The sequence below is a fragment of the Triturus cristatus genome, chromosome 4_1, assembly GCF_964204655.1.
Source record: "Triturus cristatus chromosome 4_1, aTriCri1.1, whole genome shotgun sequence".
NCBI lineage: Eukaryota > Metazoa > Chordata > Amphibia > Caudata > Salamandridae > Triturus > Triturus cristatus.
The window spans coordinates 462,569,620-462,590,884 of record NC_140585.1 but is presented as its reverse complement, the minus strand read 5'-3'; the positions used below and the strand labels follow the sequence as shown (position 1 = coordinate 462,590,884).

At 43.5% G+C, this 21,265-nt stretch overlaps 1 protein-coding gene across 20 annotated transcripts in view; it reads left to right on the top strand.

Annotated features, from left to right (window-relative positions):
* The window catches only part of EPS8 (EGFR pathway substrate 8, signaling adaptor), an 861,544-nt gene that overhangs the window by 701,885 nt on the left and 138,394 nt on the right, over positions 1-21,265 (top strand). For all 20 annotated transcript variants that reach the window (XM_085652654.1, XM_085652642.1, XM_085652660.1 and 17 more), the window contains 2 exons: positions 7,042-7,225; positions 11,761-11,865. In XM_085652654.1, coding sequence (XP_085508780.1) covers positions 7,042-7,225; positions 11,761-11,865 — 289 coding nt within the window. The remainder of the gene's footprint in view (positions 1-7,041; positions 7,226-11,760; positions 11,866-21,265) is intronic.

Here is a 21,265-nt window from a genome sequence, read left to right as displayed (position 1 = left end):
GCGCCGCCTACGGAATACGTCTCTCCTGGTGCCGTGTAGATGCCTCTGGCTTCCATACCCTTCGCGTTTTCTCTTCCGCTCACTCGTCACGTGATGCGTGCGAGTGACGAAGCACGCATAACGTCATGCGAGTGACAAGGCACGTATCACCATTGGGGCTAGACCGCTAACCTCCCTAATTCACCAAGGTTTAGCGTATACTGCCTACGTATTCAAAATTCCCCGCTTTCTCATCACGTGATGCATGTATTAAACAAAGCACGCATTGCGTCGGGGAATAAGTTCACTAGCCTTTATATTTTTACCAGGATCAGCGTATACTCCATATAAACCCAAGCTCTCCCTTCAATATTACGTGTCGGTTACTCGTTAATGCTACTGGTGCTTGCACTTAGAAAAGAAGCGCTAATCCCAACCTTTCAGGCCATGTTCAGGAGAGGGGGGAATACAACCCTCTCTCAACTTGAGCAATGTATATAAAATGTCCAGACCCATTCGAAGAACTTCAATTAACACCCTCAATTGAGTAAAAAAAAAAGAGGGTCAATTGACAAGACATTAAAATGTCCTTGAAAAACATGGTCTCCCTAAGGTAAATTAGAGTGTTCTTAGCTCTATATTCCTTCACCCCACAGGTCCTCTAGTCAATTGAATACGACCCCCAGTACTGGGTCATTTTCTACCTAGGGCAGACCACTGTATATCATCATTGAGTCCAGATTCATGACTCTTTGTACGATATACCCACTTCTGCTCCCATATGAAGAGGAATTGTGAGGGGTCCCTCGTTGATGGTTTGACAGTGGGTTTATCCAACACAGTCCAATATATGTCCTGTATTGTGTGCCCTTTTTCTGCAAAATGCAACGTGAGGCGTGTATTGGTCCTGGAACACCTGATATTGCTCCTATGCTCCATAATCCTCACCTTGACCTTTCTACAGGTCATCCCAATGTAAATAAGATTACACGGACACTTGATCATGTAGATCACATTAGACGAGTTACAGTTGGTATGTACTCGCTGTTGCCAAGGGTATTTCAAACCCACATCAACCTCTTTTGTGTTTCTGGTCAGGGAAAAGACATCACATGACCCACATCGTGTATGTCCCGTGACTGGTGTTATAAGTCCACCTCCCCGGGGGGCCCCCCGGGCGCTGTTCTGTGGGCGAGAGTGTACTAATTGATCCTTAATATTTTGGCCCCTTCTAAATGCAAAGAGGGGTTTCTCAAGTTTCAGGCCACTGGAGTTCAAAATGCGCCAATGTTTTAAGATGATGCGTTTGATAGCCGTGGAAGATGTATTAAAAGTAGTCACACAAACTGTTTTATTATTTGTTTGTCTTTCTACTTTAGTTAACAATGCCTCTCTGGGGCAATTCCATGCTCGCTTGCGAGCTCGCCTGACTATTTGTTTCGGATAACCTCTGTCATCCAATTTTTCTGCTAAGCGTACTGCCTCTGCCTTAAATTCATCCGGTTCAGAACAGTTCCTGCGAAGCCGCAGGAACTGACCCACCGGTAGGTTTTCCTGCAGGGCTCTAGGATGAAAGCTCCCAAAATGCAGGAGTCCATTCTTATCCGTGGTTTTATGATAGACTTTCGTTGACAGTTTTCCCTCCATTGGAGAGATAACAAGATCCAAAAAAGGAAGACTTTCCTTAGTAATAGTATTGGTGAAGTGTAAAAATTGGTTTTGTGCATTTAACCATTGCATAAACTCTTTTATAGATGCCTCATTACCCCTCCAAATAAGGAGGACGTCATCTATAAACCGTTTCCAGACACGTATGTTATCAGTCCATGGATTTTCAGAGCTAAAGATGTATTTTTGCTCAAAGGTGGCAACATACAGACCCGCTAGACTTGGTGTAAAAGCACTACCCATTGAAGTACCATGGGTTTGCAAATAAAGCACTCCATTGAACTCAAAAAAGTTCCGAGTTAGGGCTAAATCAGCCAGATGTAAAATAAATGGTCTAGGGGTCTGATACTGCCAATCCAAATCAAATAGAAGCTCCTCAATCATTCTTAAAGTTTCTTGTTGCGGAATATTGGTGTATAGGGATTCTATGTCCAATCCCACCAATAATTCCTCTTCAGGGTTGAAGGCCATATCAGTTAAGAGATTGAGTACTTCAGTTGTATCTTTGAGGTATGCCCTCCTACTCTGAACCAAAGGTTTAAAGAAAAAATCACAGAATTGTGACAAGGGCTCCAATATGGAGTTTATACCTGCCACAATAGGTCTTCCTGGTGGTGGTCTGGTTACTTTGTGTACTTTGGGTAGAGTATAAAATGCTGGTGTAACAGGGTCTTTCTTTAATAAGAAACCAGACTCATGTTCTGTTATCCAGTCATTATTTAGGGCTTCCTCTATAATCATTCCAATCTCTCTCTTTAATCCTGGAGTAGGATCACTCAGAAGAATCTTGTAATTCCTCTCGTCACTCAATAGTCTTCTGCACTCGTGTTCGTACACTTCTTTCAATTGGATAACTATTGCTCCCCCCTTGTCGGCAGGTTTTATAGTTATATGTTGATTTTTCTTTAAGTCATCTAGGGCTTCCCTTTCTTCTCTCGTAATGTTCCTGAAAGGGTACTTCTGATTGTTACCTAGTTTGTCGATATCAGAAACAACCGCTCTCTCAAAAGTGGCAACTTCATTTGGTAGTACCGAATTCATAGGTGTGAAAGTCGACTTTGGGCGAAAGTTTGTGTCCCCTCTTTTCTCTGATCTATCTTCTTGATCTGAAAAGAAGACCTTTAATCTCACTGATCTAAAAAAGTCGGAGAGTTCCTGGCGCACCTTGAAACTATCCATGATGTTTGTAGGGACAAATCCCAGGCCCTTATTAAGTACCCTTTGTTGTACTGGTGTCAAAGGAAGATCCGCAAGATTCATTACTAGGTCGTCTCCCTGCTGGTTCCCGGTATTGGGTCCCGTGCCATGCTCCGGGTAACTCTTTGATTTAGATCTTCCCACTGAACACCCAGGTTGCCTCTTTGCCTCCCCCTGCCCCGGCCCCTGCCTCTGCCTAAAAAGGGGAACCAGGTAACTGTGAGAAATTCTGGATGTTATTGGGGCCCTGCATGGGTGGGAAGGGCTGATACATAGGGGGCCAGCCAAATCCATGGCCTTGGTAATTATGGTACATAGGATTAAAATTGTACCCTTGGCCTTGATACTGTCCCCTACCTCTACCATGCCCCCTCCTCCTTGGCCTGTTCTCACTTTCACTTCCATCACTGTTTGAACTCATGGAGTCCGAACTCCTCCGGTCTCCCTGGTGTCCCTTCTTTGCTTCTTCCAGTTTTTTCTGCACATAGTCTTCCGTCGTATATGGATATACTTTGTCTTTTGAAAATTTCTTAAGGTCCTTCTGTAGTTTAGAGATCTTTGACTGTAATAGGTAGTCCTTATACTCTCCTATTTCTATATTGGTCTCCTCTAGTTTCCTCTTATATGTGGCCAAGACTACATTGGCTCTCAATCCCTGCTCACTATTCTGTATTTGTATGAGCAATGTGTCTACAATTCTCTTGGCCGTTGTTATAATTAGGACCAACCAATCTCTTGTGCATTTCCATGCAATCAAGGCCCAATCTTTCCTGAAAGACGAATCTTCCAGGAAGATAAGGGGTTCGTTGGTAACCAATAAGCCTCGAGGTGCAGCGTTGGCCCTTAAATATTCAGTGAGTATTGCTCCATGTAGAATAGCCTTTACATGAGTTTTCCTTAGCTCAATTAGGGTATCCCAACCCTCACCCTGGGTTAAAACTTGGTTGATGGTTGTTTCCCCCAAGTAGTGAAGGTCCATCTAAGATACCTTGGATCAATTCCTCGTCAAAGGCTAGTCCATGAGAAAGTGACATGTTTGATGATGGAAATATCTCAATGCCCGCTGATTTATGATGGTGGATTTCGCACCACATATGTTAGATTTTGGTCACACCGACTGGGTGGTTTGCAATTGCTTGAGTTTGTTGGAGAGCACACATTATATAATACTTTCTCTGTATCGGATGTGAAAACAATTGGTGTTATTGTTGTGTCTTTTATCTAAGTATGTAAGTTACGAAAAAGACTCCAGACTTACAGGTGGAGTATAACCCACGAGAGTGGGTAGCAAGAGGGGTTTGGTAAAAAGGGCATAGGGATCTAACTTGTCCTGAGGAATGCCGGAGATTTGATTTTGAACCGGCAGAAACATGTTGACCGCTATGCAGAATGGAGGGGTGGTGAGCACCTAATTAACTCATCCCACCACTATCCATTGGGTATATATTCTTTTATATATATATATACCTTTTTAATCTGACTAGGGAATCCAGGAATAAAACTATTATAGAGATATCCCTGGGCCAGTTTTAAAACTCATTATTTCTGCACTTAAAGATCCTGCCTTTTTCGTTTCTTTGTATCACTGTTGTATTGTTTACCCCTCCCTATTGCTCCGCCTCTAGCGTTGGTTCTGCGCAGAGGCGTTAGTAGCAGCCCTATGATGAAGCATGCCACAACTTGTTGTGGGTGAGGGCAGTTTTTACAGAGTATGTGTGCTCTCTCGAACGCTTTTGCAATTGCTAATAGATGTAGGCCGCTTTTCACTCTACCTCTTTTTGTGTGTTTTACATGTGTACCATATACTGGGGACTGACAAGGGTACCCCAGTATTCAATCTGTAGTGTACCCGAGTACATAATATAACAGTTTAGGTAGAAAATATATAGACTAGGGTCCTGATTAGCAGGATCTCAGTCAGACTAGTCAAAAACCGCATTACATCCAGCAAAAAGTGGAGGTAACCATTAGAAGCAGATCCTACTTTCCGACAGAAGCCGTTCCAAGACCAGATGCAGTACCTTGGTGAAGCACCTAGGGTTGGAAGAGAGGCCAGATGGAAGGGTCGTAAACGCATTAGGACGGCCGTCCCACAGGGTCTACAGAAACCTTCAGTGTTGGGGAAAGACCGGGATTATCAGATAGGCATCCTTCAAGACGCATTATCCAGTCGTGAGATCTCAGAATTTCCCGTAGAAGGTGTATACCTTTCATTTTGAAGTGACAGAAGGCCAGCCACTCATAAAACTCTTTGACGTTGATGACTGGGCATTGACCCCCATCCCTTTTCTCCACTAAGAACAGGTTGCTCAGAAATCCATTTGAGTGGATGGTATTTGCTAGTCTGTTTCCTGAGAAGGCATGTTATCTCCTGTGAGATGAAGAGAGAAGTCGCTCTGAAAAACACAAGAGGTTGTGGGTCTGAATCTTTAAAGCAGTGTACCATAAAACTCTCTTTGGAACCCCATAACGTCTGCAGTACCCATGCATCCTTTGTCTAGTTGTGAATGAATTGTGCCCATTGCCTCCCTATTTCTAGTTGGGAAGAAGATAGAACACTTACCAGAGTTAGATCCATGTGTGTTGCCCCTGGAACTTCCTCTGGCTCCCTGGCAGTTGAAGCCACTGGAGGGGAAGAAGCTGCCAAATTTTGATTGGTCTTGCCAGTGTCCTCGACGAGAGCTTTGATCCTCTTGTTGGCACTTGGGGAAAGAAGCTTCTGACCTAACGTCTTCTCCCATGAGCAGCCCCAGGGAAAACCTTTGGGGCATAATATGCAACATAGAGGATTGTGCCTTTTCCATGGAGGTGCAGTTTACAACAAACGTCCCAAATTCTTTATCGAGGGGGGTTGCCGAACAAACTCCCTTTAGGCAATCGATCCCGCCTCTGAAGTGGCCAAATCCCCCAGTTTTGGATCATCTTATGAGAAGTGCCCTGGCTTCATCAGCCGTATCCAATATTTTAGTAAGGGGGCCAACAACATCCAGCAATTTGTCTTGGCAAGACCTCCAGGAGTAGTCGATGTCCTTTTTTGGGTCGCACATGTATTTGTTAAAAAAGGTGGCCATTCTTGCATGAACCTCTGGGGTTAGGGCTACCCTCCCCGAAAGAGTGTGCTCGGTCTTCCTTTTCCAGTTGTGTCCTTAGTCTACAAGTGGCATAGGTTGCCACCTTTTCCACTGGAGTCCACTCAAAGGAGCGGATGTGTACAAGGTCAACAGGATCCAGCATCCCTGACGTGTCCTTCACAGTGGAACGAGCATCAATACACTAGAAGCATGGCAGTAATAACAGTGGACACAAAGAGAAAGGTGCCAACTGAGATGTGATAGTGGGAAAATTAGTCCCACACGCTGTTAAATGCAAGTGCTGGATTTGAATCTGAATCATACACCCGGACAGTAAATAGCTGAAGACAGTGCCTGAAAGAGGCATCTGGAAATAAGTTAATAGTTGAAGGTGTGCACAGATCTTGCACAATAGGCCAATTTTCAAAAGATACTTTTGGTCCAAAGTGATGAATTCTAACTCTTGTCTCTATTGTCTTTATGTGAATTGTCCTTCTTCAGTTTTAATGACACCCACCACATTTAAAGTTAATATCTAGCATTGGCAAAGTAAATAGATCTGGGCTCTAAAAGGGCTGCACTATTTGCATTGTAATTGTTTTTACCATATGCATGGCAGCAAACTTGGAATACGTGTTCTATTAATGAAAACCCATTCCAAGTTGGTCACTGATGTCTATGTGTGCATGTGATGCATGTGCAGATGTGTCTTGATGCAGCTGCCGAGCCATCTTAAACACAATACAAATAAAAGAAGTGATGGAGAGAGCAAGGAAACATATGCACTCCCATTGAGTATGGAAAAAGAGCTCTCTTAGGGCAAGAGTGGAAGGAAATAGCTCATCTGGTCAAATCACTGAGGCCAAAATAGTCCTGAGTGGGGAGCGTGGCAAAAGAATAGGGACTAAAGATATAGAATCAAGAGCAGACCGTGGAGAAATACAACAAAGCCATCAGCCTTGAGCAGGGGTTTGCCCTAAAGTCCCTTCTAAGTATGTGACATGTATTGGAAATAATAGCTTTGCAACAGAAATCAAAAGTTGTTCATAGGTGATACATAATCATCTCTAAATCTATGTCAAGCACGTTGATTTTATTTACTTTGATTATTTATGTCTGTCAACAGAGTGGATTGGCCAAAAGATCAGTTCATTCCTCCTTATATACCGCGCTTCAGAAATGGTTGGGAACCACCTTTATTGAGCTTCATGGGTGTTCCAATGGAGCAAGATCTGAATCACTTGGCTGAGTCTGTGGCAAATGCAGCAGAATTGCACAGAAAAGAAGAAATGAGAAGATTATCAACTGAGGTATGGTGCTATCATGTAACTGTCATTATTGATTATGTATTATCAAAACCATTAACACAGTTGGTTTGATCTTGTTAATTAAAAAGGCAGTTCATGCAGGTGTATATATAATATTGATGTATAAAAAGTTATATACAATTATACATTAAAATTGTTATCTTACTCTTTGCTTGCACAGTTAATTTTTTCACACTGGAAATACCTTCACAGATGAGAAACGTTAAAGGTACTCCAATTTTCTTTTCTTTTGTTAACCTCTGAGGGATCTGGAGGTTACACACATTTACACACTCACACACTGAGCTATCAGTTAAACTGCTCACGTCCTTACTACTACTTTTTGCGAGTTTTAAAACCTAGTTTCACTATACAAGATAGTCTATGCTAACATTTGAACTACAATTTCCAAGAAACAACACATTTTAATGAAAAAGGTACCATGAATAAGGTCACTATTACTTTCCTAAAATATTGATAACTACTCCCAGACATTAACAACAGAAGACCCGTTTGATTTTTTTGTTCTTTGTGTGCATGAGAGGCAAGGTTAGGAAAGGAGGTACATTTAAAAAATATTTTGGGATTTGACATAACTATCTAGGGATGTACAAGATATGCACTTAAGGTATTTACATTTTAAAGAAATAATTTGAGGCCACAATGGGTCATTTCGTAAACTCCTCTATCAGTTCTTGACTCCTTTGAGAGAAATATGTCCATTGTTATTTGGAAGAGGAGTATTCCATATTTACTGACAAATGAGCCCCATTTAACATTGTGAAGACTGTCTGATTGTCAAATAATTGCTTCCTATTTGCTTCACTTTCTCAGTTGTGGGACCCACTTAAATAGAGATGGGTGTCTGTGGGTCTTTCAGTGTCACTCTTGTCTCCTGCACAGCTCAACTAGGGAGTAGAGTATATTTGGACAAGGCCTTGACTTTTGTAACCCAAAAGAAATATGTGGGTTAAATCAGTTCTTCTTGCTCTAGTCTAAATCTTCAGATTCAGGATCTTGTGAAGGATTGTTGGTTGAAGCTCTGTTAATTGAGTCTGTGTGGTAGTGTATTTCTCTGTGTGCAGGTATGCATTGTCACACGCATACCACTGCTCAGTTTTCTGCCATTGTCCACTCTGCCTGTAACTGCTCTTTGCCAGATCCCCCTTCTTAAAGTATGACTGATTGTTATATAATTTCCTTTAAACTTCAGAAAAGTGTGTTTGCATGCGTGTAGGCGATGTAGCACATTAATCATATTCTTGATTTATGATCATATCTGCATTGTTTTACACAGCTTTCTGGTAGTAACACCTTACTTCTTTGTGAGTCCTGGACGTTACTACAGAAATTACATGTGCCTATATTTTGTAGTTTTGGTACAACTTTCTATGTCTGTCGTAGGGTGCATTGCAACCAATGAATTAACATATACCTAGGATGGGGTTTGGGTCTGCCCGTTGCCTAAGATGGGATAGCTTCCCTGTATATTTCAATTCCTTGCTCCTGATTCCATGGTGGTCCTCTCTTTTCTTGTTTGTTCGACCCCTGGAGCCTTTAGGTTTCACCCTCTGTCACCCCATCTCTCTCCCCATCAGTGCATCCCCTAATTATTATTTTTACCTACTCCCATTTACTGCCTCCTCGTCACCTTCTCCTTCCCTACACCTCCTCTTGGTTTTTCACTTTCACTCTCCCTCCCCCCCCACCTGGCTCTTTTTCCTCCTTCACACATCTGACCACCTCCAGCTGTCCGCCACTAGCTTTGCCAGTGTTTTGTAGAACTGGTCAGTGACACAAATCATATTAATATTGTTCCCCTTACAAACAATGCTCATTTAAATCTAGCCTCTTGACATTGACATATTTAATTACAGCATGGAGGCGCTGATAGAATTTGCACCTCTAAAGGGCAATCACAGCAGACCTAAACTTTCTCTGCCATGTTGCTCAAAAGACCCTTATGGAGAAAGGAAGTACCTTTGAAAAAGCTTGAGAAAGAATTAAGGAAAACACCTTCTTTACCAAGTCTTGTACTCTGAACACCATGAGAAAAAGCTACAAAGATCACATATTCAGAGGCAAGTCAACTCTTATCAGGCCCCTTATTGACGCTGCAAAGGACGGACATAAACCTATCTTTGATGTGATTAAGCAGTCAAACAACTCTTCATCTAAGCTAGACCAATCACTCCTGTCGACATGCACAATTATATTGTGTAGTTCTTTGACAAACAAGTAAACGGCATAGAGGCCTATCACTGCCTGCCATTAAAAAATATACCCAAGCATAATTTAAATCCCAAAGCACAGCACTTCTGGTCCCTTTTTGACCTAGTTTCAGAACTGAAGACCATGACTAAGGGGAACCTATTCAGCCCCCTTTCTGATGCTATCCCTGGTTTTATCAGTAAGGATTTCGCAGAACAGCTCCTCCCCCATTGGTTCACCCTGGTAAAGTCTTCTTTTGGCAAAGAGTTTTTCTTGGCTACCTAAAAGTTGCCCCAATCTCTCCTCTCTTCAAAAATATCCCAATGACCTAAAAAACATCTGTACATTTTCTACCCTTCCCTTCTTAGGTAAGGTGATAGAAGGCTGCATAGCCTCCCAGCGGTTATACCACATCAATGCCATTAACTTCCTAGAAGCTCCACAGTCAGGTAGGCTTCTGACAGAATTCGGCACTGAGACGGCATGCCTGCAGATTGATGATTTACTCCACATACTGGACTCCAGAAACCCATGTCTACGTGTTCTCCTTGAACTCTCAACTGTTTTGGATGCATGCAGTCTCGTAGATTGATCAGCAACCTAAGAAATCGAGTTGGCATCGAAGGAGTAGTTCTTGACTAGTTAACCTCCAATCGTTTTTTTTGTTTTTTTAATTAAAATTTTGCATAGAAAAACAAACACAGACCCAGTACATACATTTCACCTCAAGTATTGTACCCATTGTTCTGACATCACTAGACCATAATAAACAGCACAATTAGCTCGGTTAGGCTGTGTGGAGACATGTCAGCAGCCCCAGAGGCATGCAGTAATGATGGTGGTGACCTTGCACTACAAATAGATACGGAATGAAGGCTATATGTCCCTAGGAAGAGCAGCGGGACAGACCGTGTCAGCATATTGTTTTGACATGTCTTGACTGTAAGCAGCATCTGGCAGCCACCCCTTCACAGTTTGTTCTCTTTTCTGCATCACATCATAGCCACGCACCTTTAGGGCTGTTTGGGGTAGTTCACCTCCTATTTGATGAACCGTTTACGAGCAGTGACATTTGGGAGTTCTATATCCAAGCAAGTCTACCTGCAAGTTGTTCCTCAAGGCTCGATCCTCACACCAGCCCTGTTTAACCTCTATTGTGAACCACTATGCGAGTTCCTTAGAATCTTTCACCTGTCTACTGATGATAACCAGGTCTTCCTGAAAGTCTGTTCTGTGTACAACATCCTCCTTCTGTCAACACCCTGGGAAATATTCAGATGTTGATGTCCACTCCATCTAAATCTTAATCCTGCAAAAACAGGATTCTTACTGCCTCAGCGCTCTGAACAAGTAGAACCTACCTTTACGAGAGGGGAGAGAACCCTTGATCCTCCAAAGTCCAATTGTGGCAAAGTCAGAGTGTTTCATTCCAACTAAAGCTCCTCTGGGGGATCCGACAGCTCATTCTGAAATAGTACTTAAAAGTAGTTTTTCAAGACCTGTGTCTCTCCAGACTACACTACTAGCCATTGCTCCTCTCTGGCATTTCTAAAGTACATGTAGCTCTGCTTAGAGCAGTTCTGCAGGCTGTGGCCTTTTTAGTTAATGGCCACAAGAATTCTTACCATGTCCGCCCAGCTTGCCTTGCAGTGGCTTCCAACAGAGATGAGAGTTCAATTTAAAATTGCTTGCACGACACACAAAGCCTTGCATTTCTCTTCACCCACCAAAATAACTGGAAAGTCGAAAATCTTTGCTGCACAATTGGATTTGAGAAATGCGCAATCCCTTCTAATGGAGCCTCCTACCTTTAAGTAAGAGTTAAATGAATGAATCATTATCTGGAAGTGCAACGAGAATCTGAAACTCCCTTCCTTCGACCCTTCAATCAACCCCATGCCAAGCTACCTTTAAAAGAGAACGCTTCGAAAGACACTTGGGAGAAATCTATGATCTCTTACATACTCTTTTAGGAAACTTGGAGATCATTGTCTATTTTCCTCTTTTCGTTTATTTTATTGCAAATGAATGATCTGGATGACTGTTGGATATTATCCTCTTATAAAGTACTCTGATGCTCTTGGGCCATGTTAATACTCTATAAAATCATACATTAATAAATAAATAAAACTGCCGTCCAGGTAATGGCAAAGCCAGTACCGGTGAACAGCTTTCTTGAAATTTTACTTTCTTTTTTTTCGTTTAACATCTGTTTGTTAAAAACTTTTACTTTTTATACCTCCAGGATGACCACAAGTTGCATCTAGTGGTCTAGTATGTACTGAACTTTGACCTTCGTTTAATTGTGTTGAATTGCACTTTCTTAGGTTGCTCCTTACACCTCAACTCCAAATGTGAGAGATGAAAGAGCTCAGCAAACGCCATCACCTATATCTTCTACATGGGTGTCCTCACCCGACACATCACAAAAGGTATGTTTACCAGGAATAATATATTTCTTAATATTCTTGTCTGTTTCCTTTGTGTGTTTGTCCATTTTGTCTATTGTTCTTTCACTTTGCATCCCATTATTCCTTTTCTTCATGCATTGATTGTAAAAAAATTAATCCTGAGCATGATGAAAAGCAGTGGTTTTAGAAACCAGAGATCTGACTTTATATGACAAGTTCATTTTGTCAATGACTTTACTTTCTCTGGGCTACTTTAAAGTAGTATATGGCATTCTAAACCAATCTTTGTTAAACTGGAAAATTGGTGACACAATAGCTATGGTTAACCAAATACATTTAAGTTTCTGTCTATCATTACAGAAGAGCAACTCAGTTGAGAGGCAGGAATATATGAAAAGCATAATATTTCTTGTGTTGATCAAATTCTACTTTTTCACTTTTGTTGTTTTGGTATTTGGTCTCTAATAACTATAACTGGTCCTGCGATGAAATATCAGTATATTTTGAAATATGCTTAGTAACTAAGAAGCAAGTTCTCTCCTGATTTTAGCCACGACTGTTAACTTCATGTTCATGTCCTCCATTTAATTTTTATGACCAGAAGGTAAGACTTAGCTGCTAAATTCCTAAACTGGAGGTCTGGCTCTCTAATCCTGATTTAGGCATTTAGGAATAAATCATGGGTTATTGAAGAATCACTTAATCTGCGTTTGTCTCAAGCTGCAAATATATAAACTGCATTTGTGTCATGTAAAAATGAATAATGCAAACCAAGTGTGTCTCCATCACTCTTACATTACTAATTCTATGGTGCTCGATATATAAACGTAAGCTATTATTTACACATAGGTTTGTTAAAGCGGCTGTAAAAGACTTAGTTTTTCAACTAACACTTGTGCTTAAGACATACTCCTGAGAAGATTTTTGAAGACTGGCACCTGTATAAACGAACCCATTTGACTGTCATTCATCTCGGTTAGATGTAAATACTTGTTCTTCTCAACAGAGGAAGCAGTTACTACACTGTTGATAAAAAATAAACATAGGCTGACATAAGAGTACCAGACATAATTGTATCTAGAACTGCAAGAAGCCCTCTGGATGGTATAGAAATATGACTTCTGAAGTAATGAACAACTTTTGGAACATTTTAGTATGTGGGCAAAAAATTATTTGTCCTTTTTGGATGAGAAGTGTAACAACTAGATAATGTGGTGGAATCCTGATTAGGGTTCTGTGATTAAACTGAAAGAATATATTGTTAAAAAAAGGAAATGTCTGCCCATTGTATTTTAGTAGTCGAGGATAGATTTATCAACCAGTCTTGCAGATATGTTGTAATTGTACGTGTATATTATGTTACATTCTTGTATTCCTTGGATTGCTTGGCTGCCACAGTCATCTAAGGACTTGCATTATATCTCTTCTTGGGGTAGAGGGTTTATCATGTTATGCAGATTTGTAGAGCACATTTTCACCCGGAAGGGCATCCAGCAGTTAGTGAATTTAGGCACACCTAGAGCCTAGTGGAACTACTCGAAAAGCCTGTTCCTCAGATTCTTACGAAATTCAACGAGTGTGGAAGAGGCTCTTATGTATACTGGCAGGTGGTGGTTCCACTATTTAGGAACAGTGCAGGAGAAGACTCGACTATTCGATCTGCCTTCGTAATGCAGATTCCCACAGTATTCTTATGAATAACTTGAGTGCTAACATTCTATATCCATTATAAACATGTAGCAAAATAAAACTGTTAAATTCAAGCCGTTTCCTTTAGCTATTAACAAAATTAGTTGGTTCATTTTGCCGTACAAATTATGGTTATTCTAGCAAGCTAAAATGCGATGACATTTCCATACATTTTCGGTTTTCTTCCTTATCAAATATTTGAGATGTCATCAATGATGTTATTTGACAGGTCATGAGGGTGATGTAATGTCTGAGGTCATAAGCAGTGCGTGACTGGATGGGTTTTGTAGTTCAGTTCACTAAACTATAAATTATAGTTTTGGAAAACACACCCCGGCCACATAATTTGGCCCTCTCCTGCTGCATAATTCCAGTGGCCCTGACTATAAGTGGGGAATTTCATTGGTTTTTCATTTTTTAAACAGTGGTTCTTATTTCAACTTCTAACTATGTCACTTTAAAAAAAAAAAAAATCACCGGGGGGCCATGAAATATGGCAAACATTTCACAGTCTCCTGTGAAATAACATTTCACCATCATGATATGTCAGCCCCCCAAAAAGTTGCAGAGCTTTACCATTGTAATGGCTACTAGGATTATGCAACATGGTTTACTAAATTATCGAGCAAAAACGCAAATTGTGTCAATTCTCTGGCAGTATCATTTTCATCTATTTGATTTAGAAGCAACATTTCTAGTAGCGTAAATCACTTAACAAATTATGCACCCCTTGTGGTCAATCCATAATTTTGTGGTAAACGGTGCTGCCACAGAAATGTATAAATCTACTGACATTCACCATTTCTAATTTTGCCAAAAATGTATTCAACAACGGTAAAGAAAACAAATCCCAATGATTCCTCACTCTTCGCTGCAATTTGGGGAAAGTAGCCCTTTTTTAGCAAATTCCCCCAAAATACATAAATAATCATTACTGTTAACGTGTTATTTATCCTATTTTGCCATCCTGGTGTTCAGTTGACATTTCTAAACCATTCAGCCTTCGACCAGATGATTTGTCATCACCTGAAACTTTTGAAAGCAATATTGAACCTTACTACAGGTTATTCATTATGTAGTATCTATTTGACTATCTGTTTATCTGTCTTCTATCTCTCTAACTTGTCCAGAAAGGAAAAAGGCTGTGAAAATAGCTTCGGAAAGCATGCCATAAACTGGGCTGCCCTACAAACCCTTTCTTGCACCGGTAGTGAGGCAAACAGGATTTTTCTGATGGCGGCTCTGCTGCTGAAAACACAGAATTCACTCAAACTTTAAATGAGGCAGACAATCAATGGCTGGGCAAAGGAGACTCTTTAAATAAGGCTCAAAAGCAATGAAGAGCCACACCTCACAACCCTTGCAAACCCCACTGATGAAATTATTGAATGAGAGATGGGTAAATGGAAATAGACTAGTGCCAATTATATAAATACAAAATGAAGCATTGTACAGGACTTCTCCCCAAATCGGTAAACACTGGGCACTGCTGGAGATTGTGAGGACAAGGAAGCTGCAGCCATAGCTAGTCATTGACTAAAGCGGTATACAGTAATCCCCTAACCTAAAAGCAGATCCAATACTATTCATTACTTTGAAAAGGATTGCTGCAGCCTAAGCAAGCTAACCTCAACACACAAGGCCAAAGTTAGCCTGGACCTGTAAAAAAACGTGAAAAAAGCAATGATGTTTGCTAAAGATATTGTAGCATAATTGCCACAGGAAAATGTATGGTTCTGCTGATTCGGATCCATCAGGTTTGGGGTATTATGTTCAGTTTCTTTATCTTGTTTTTATTTTCTCAGAATTCCTATCCTTAGCCATGTATTTGCTCTGACTTTATGTATCCATTATCCTCCTGCTTCGGTTGTGTTTCATAGCTGGTTTGCATCTCTTCAAAATATTTCATAACTGTTGTTAATGAAAATGTTCGAGGCATATGAGCTGCAGATTATACACTGTGCATAGATCGCCATCTGGTGTTGGGCCTGGATGTTTACAGTTTGTTTTTCCTCTTGGAAAGTCTTTGGGAGTCACGAGGTTGGTGACTCCTCCTCTGGTTAGCATTGCGCATGGGCTTCGGCTCCATCCTCAGATTTTTTTTTTCCGCCATCGGGCTCGGATGTAATACTACACGCTCCGGTTCCGAACTCCCCAGTTCACCGATCGACGCACAAATCCTCGCTCATCGAGCTTCTTCAAAGATATAAATCATCTTACTCATCTTCTCTTCGGCACTTCTTCGATTCCGGTGGTCGACGGCGGCCTTCGGGCCTATTCCGGCTCCGGTCTCGGCTGATGGAAAGAACTCCCTTCAAAAAGTGCCCTCGATGTGGGTCCAAGTTTCCCCACACCGATCTCCATGAGGTGTGCAACCTCTGCCTCTCCCCAGAACACGAGGCCCAAGACTGTCCCGCCTGCAAGTCTTTTCGCTCAAAAAGACCATTCGAGATCGACAGGCTAGACGCAACATGGCGCACTCCTTGACCTCCGCTCCAGTCGACCTCTTCGGGGACGACGTCAAAGCTCCGGGACAGCAGGACATCGAACAGGAGGACGACTACCTCGTCGGCGCTTCCGAGGCCGACGACTCAGATGTGGAGGACATCACCCCGGCGCAGCGGGTCGTGAGTACAATTCCCCCTCCCACGCCGATACCGAAAAAGGCTTCGGTCACACCTTCGCCTCCGGGCCTAGGCAAGACCAAAGACACTGCTTCTCACACCCCACCTTCGGGCCCGGTAAAGAAGCCTATTAAGCCTTCCGGCAGCTCGGGCTCGAGCCAGCCGACCACCGGTGCCGAGAAACACCCTTCGGCACCGAAGAAAAAATCGGCCTCCACCTCCACACCGAACCCGGCACCGAAGTCTTCGGTGTCGAAACCTGCTCCTCCGGCGCTGACCAAACCTCACAAGACCCTCGGCACCGACACTCCCGTGCCGAGATCTTCTTCAGCACCGACCAAAAAAACGGAGGTTCCAAGGAAGCACGGCTTCGACAAACCTAAAAAGCCGTCGGCCCCGAAAACTTCCGCGCCGACCGAACAACCAGTGTCACAGGAGCTTTTCACACCGGATCCTTTGCAAAAAACCCTCACCAAGGATCCAAAGACTGGACACTTGACATTGTCTTCAAAAAAGAGACACTTGGACAAGCCAGCTCCACCTTCACCTCCAAAGAGAAAGGACATTGCTACCTCTCCTTTCAGGGTGCCTTCCCCACCTCCTCCACCCTCTCCACCTCCACCCCCACCCCTCCACCTCCACCCCCTCCACCTCATCGTTCCCCCACCTTGTCTCCTGTCCCAGATGATTTGGGGGACCCTTACTATGATCCAGCAGATGTGCCACAAGATCCCACCCCTACTGGATCTCCAGACCCATAGGATGATTATAACAATCCGGACATCCCAGATGTCCCACAGGATGACCTTTATCCATCTAGGCCATCCCCTCCTGAAGATTCCTTGGGTTTTCACCATTTGTTACAACGGGCGGCACACTACCACGGGGTGGAGTTACATACCGACCCAGTTGAGGAGGATTTTCTCCTAGACACCATTGACGATACACATAGGTCCACTGCCATTCTACCTATGTTAAGGGGCGTAATTAAACATGCCCCTGAGGTTTTTAAAGACCCAGTCAGGGCCAGGGTCCTAAACCCTCGGATAGAGAAGAAATACAAAGCCGCCCCCACAGACCCTTCTTACATTAAAGGCCCTGCACCATTAGATTCCTTAGTGGTATCTACAGCTAGGAAGCGCTCAAATTCTCAGGCGTCAGGCGAGGCGCCCACACCTGACAAAGAGTCCAAGCTCCTAGATGCGTCAGGAAAGCGCACTGCGTCACAAGCGGCCAATATATGGCGTATTGCCAATACGCAAGCACTGTTGGCCCGATATGACAGGGCGCATTATGATGAGCTAGAGACCATCATGCACCATCTCCCTGAAAAGTACAAGACTAGGTCTAATGAATTTATTCAAGAGGGAAAGACAATAACCAATACCTCGATACGATGTGCCCTAGATGCAGCAGATACAGCCTCCAGGGCCATAAACACCAGTGTCCTTCTCCGTCGCCATGCCTGGCTCAGGGTTCAAACCAGAGTTTCAAGCCTCTATATTAAATCACCCATTCAACCAAGATCATCTATTTGGCCCGAAAGTAGACGAAGCCCTCAAATTTGAAAAAAGATACAGACACGGCGAAATCTATGGGAGCCCTACAAACACAGACTCTCAGGCGCTCCTTTCGCCGTTCTTCCTTTCGGAGCACGGGCAGAGGCTACTCCTCAGACAGTGCATCCACGTCCTATAAATCCCCTCCTCAATCTACCTTCACGAAGGGTTATCAAAGAGGCGGATACAGAGGCAATAATAATAAGGGCAGAGGCAAAACAAATACCGCCCGCTCTGCCACACCTCCTGCCCAATGACTTTCCCCCGCTCCCTCCAGACCATTCCACTCCGGTCGGAGGCAGACTACAACATTTCCTTCACGTCTGGGAGACAATCACCTCAGACAGATGGGTGACACAAATTATTCAGTCAGGGTATTGCCTAGAATTAACATCTACACCCCCCAACATTCCACCCAGGCACCGCCCTATGTCTCAAGAACATACTGCACTACTAACACAAGAGGTGATCTCCCTCCTGCAAAAAGGAGCAATAGAGCAGGTCCCCATAAATCAACAAAATTTAGGGGTCTACTCCCTGTACTTCCTAATTCCAAAGACGGACGAGACCCTACGACCTATCTTAGATCTCAGACCTCTAAACACCTACATTCATTCAGACCATTTTCACATGGTAACCCTCCAACAGGTTCTTCCACTTCTGTCCCAGAACGATTTTCTCACCACTCTGGACTTGAAAGACGCGTACTTTCACATTCCAGTACACCAGTCTCACAGAAAGTACCTCAGGTTTGTGGTAGACGGACAACACTACCAGTTCAAGGTGCTCCCATTCGGGGTAACAACAGCACCAAGGGTTTTCACCAAGTGCCTGGCAGTAGTGGCTGCACACCTCAGAAGACAGCACATTCACGTCTTCCCCTATCTGGACGATTGGCTGATAAAAGCCACGTCCTACCAACAATGTGTGCAACATACCGCCGCTACGGTCCAACTACTTCACCAGCTAGGTTTCACGGTGAACCATCAAAAATCCCACCTGGTACCATCACACACAAAACAATATCTCGGTGCCACCATAGACACCTCAAAAGCCATAGCCTATCCCAATCCTGCCAGGATTGCAAAAATACAGGCGCTGCGTCAAAAATTCCTATGTCAACACTCTCTCCCAGCAAGAGTGTTTATGCAGCTCATAGGGATGATGGCCTCTTGCATCTTTATAGTGCCCCATGCAAGACTCCGAATGCGTCCACTCCAAGAGTGCTTGGCGCGCCAGTGGAACCAGGCCCAGGGACAACTGACAGATCTGGTGTTGGTAGACGGTCGCACCCATCGCTCTCTGCAGTGGTGGAACACCACAAACCTTTACAGTGGTCGACCGTTCCTGGCCCCGGTCCCACAAATAATCCTAACGGCAGATGCATCGCTCTCTGGCTGGGGAGCTCATCTGTTACATCTCACAGCACTGGGCACATGGACGCTGCAACAGAAGTTACTCCACATCAACCATCTGGAGTTACTGGCGATCTTCCTCGCCCTAAAATCCTTCCAGGCGCAGATTTCAGGCAAAGCAGTCCTCATTCGCACAGACCACATGACTGCCATGTACTACATTCAAAAACAGGGGGGCACACACTCTCCACAGCTCTCTGTTAGCACAGAGCATATGGAGATGGGCAATTCCACAAAAGATTTTTCTCCTAGCCCAACACGTCCCAGGAGTACAAAACACCGTGGCAGATCTGCTGAGCAGACAGACACAGCAGATCCACGAGTGGGAACTTCACCCACAGGTTCTTCACCCGTTCTTTCAGAAGTGGGGGCACATAGACCTATTCGCCACCCACGAAAACAAAAAATGCCCAAGCTTCGCCGCCAGATATCCACACCCATTGTCCGAAGGCCATTCGATATGGATGAACTGGTCAAACAAATTTGCATACGCCTTTCCACCTCTCCCACTAATTCCATTAGTGGTGCGAAAGCTACAGCAGCATTCCCTAACTCTGATCCTAATAGCTCCAACATGGGCCTGACAACCGTGGTACACCACACTGCTGGAACTCTCAGTAGTACCACACCAAAAGCTACGCCTCTTGCCATGCCTCCTAACCCAGAACCATGGAGAGATCAGGCACCCGGACCCAGCTCAACTCAACCTTGCGATCTGGCTCCTGAGGTCCTAGAATTTGGATACCTTAACCTTCCCCCTGATTGCATGAACATTATCAGGGAAGCTGGACGCCCTACTACTAGGGCGTGCTATGCAGCAAAGTGGAAAAGATTTGTTGTTTACTGCCACAACAACGCAATCAATCCTTTAACCCCTTCGGTGCTCATGACGGAACGGTTCCGTCATGAGCCACGGTTGAGCTGTGCTCATGACGGAACCGTTCCGTCATGACCACGCCCGCGCAAGATTCCGTCAGCACAGCGGCGGAATTTGCGCAGCATGGAAGGGGTTAAATGTATCCATACAGCACATTCTATGTTATTTACTCCATTTACAAAGGTGTAACCTAGCATATACTTCCATTTGGTTACACCTCGCTGCAATTGCTGCCTATTTACAAAATAGGCAGCACCTCTCACTTTTCAAAGTGCCTGCCATCAAAGCCTTTATGGAAGGCCTCAAAAGAGTAATTCCACCCAGAGTGCCACCCTCACCTGTTTGGAACTTGAATATAGTCCTCACACGGTTAATGGGACCCCCTTTCGAACCATTACATAAGTGCGAGCTGCAATTTCTCACATGGAAAACAGCTTTTCTAGTGGCCATCACTTCCCTCAGAAGAGTTAGTGAAATACAGGCACTCACTATACAGGAACCTTTTCTTCAGATGCATCACAACAAGGTTGTACTCCGCACCAATCCCAAATTTCTACCCATTTCTCCATTCCATCTAAACCAGTCGGTAGAATTACCAGTCTTTTTCTCGCAACCCCAAACAGTTGCGGAAAGAGCCTTACACACACTGGATGTTAAAAGGGCTTTACTTTACTACATCCAGAGAACACAAACTTTCAGAAAAACCAAACAGCTATTTGTTTCCTTCTCCCCACCACACAAAGGCAACCCTATTTCCAAATCAGGGATAGCTAGGTGGATTGTAAAATGCATACAGATTTGCTACCACAAAGCAAAACGAACGCTATCGGTTTCCCCTAAAGCCCACTCTACAAGGAAGATAGGGGCTTCTATGGCTTTCCTAGGGAACATACCACTAGATGACATCTGCAAGGCAGCGACATGGTCAACACCGCACACCTTCACAAAACATTACTGTGTACATGTGTAAACCAAGCAACAAGCTAGTGTGAGCCAAGCCGTACTAAAAACACTGTTTCAAACGACTGCAACGGATGCCGGTGGTCGCCGCTAGGGTTGGGTACTGCTATATAATCTATGCACAGTGTATAATCTGCAGCTCATATGCCTCGAACGGAATATGCTACTTACCAGTATGCATCTGTTCTTGGCATGTAGAGCTGCAGATCTATACACGCCCACCCGCCTCCCCGGCTACCTGTATCCGTTCCAGTCTTATCTTATTTAGATACAATACACATGGGTTTCATTACTGTT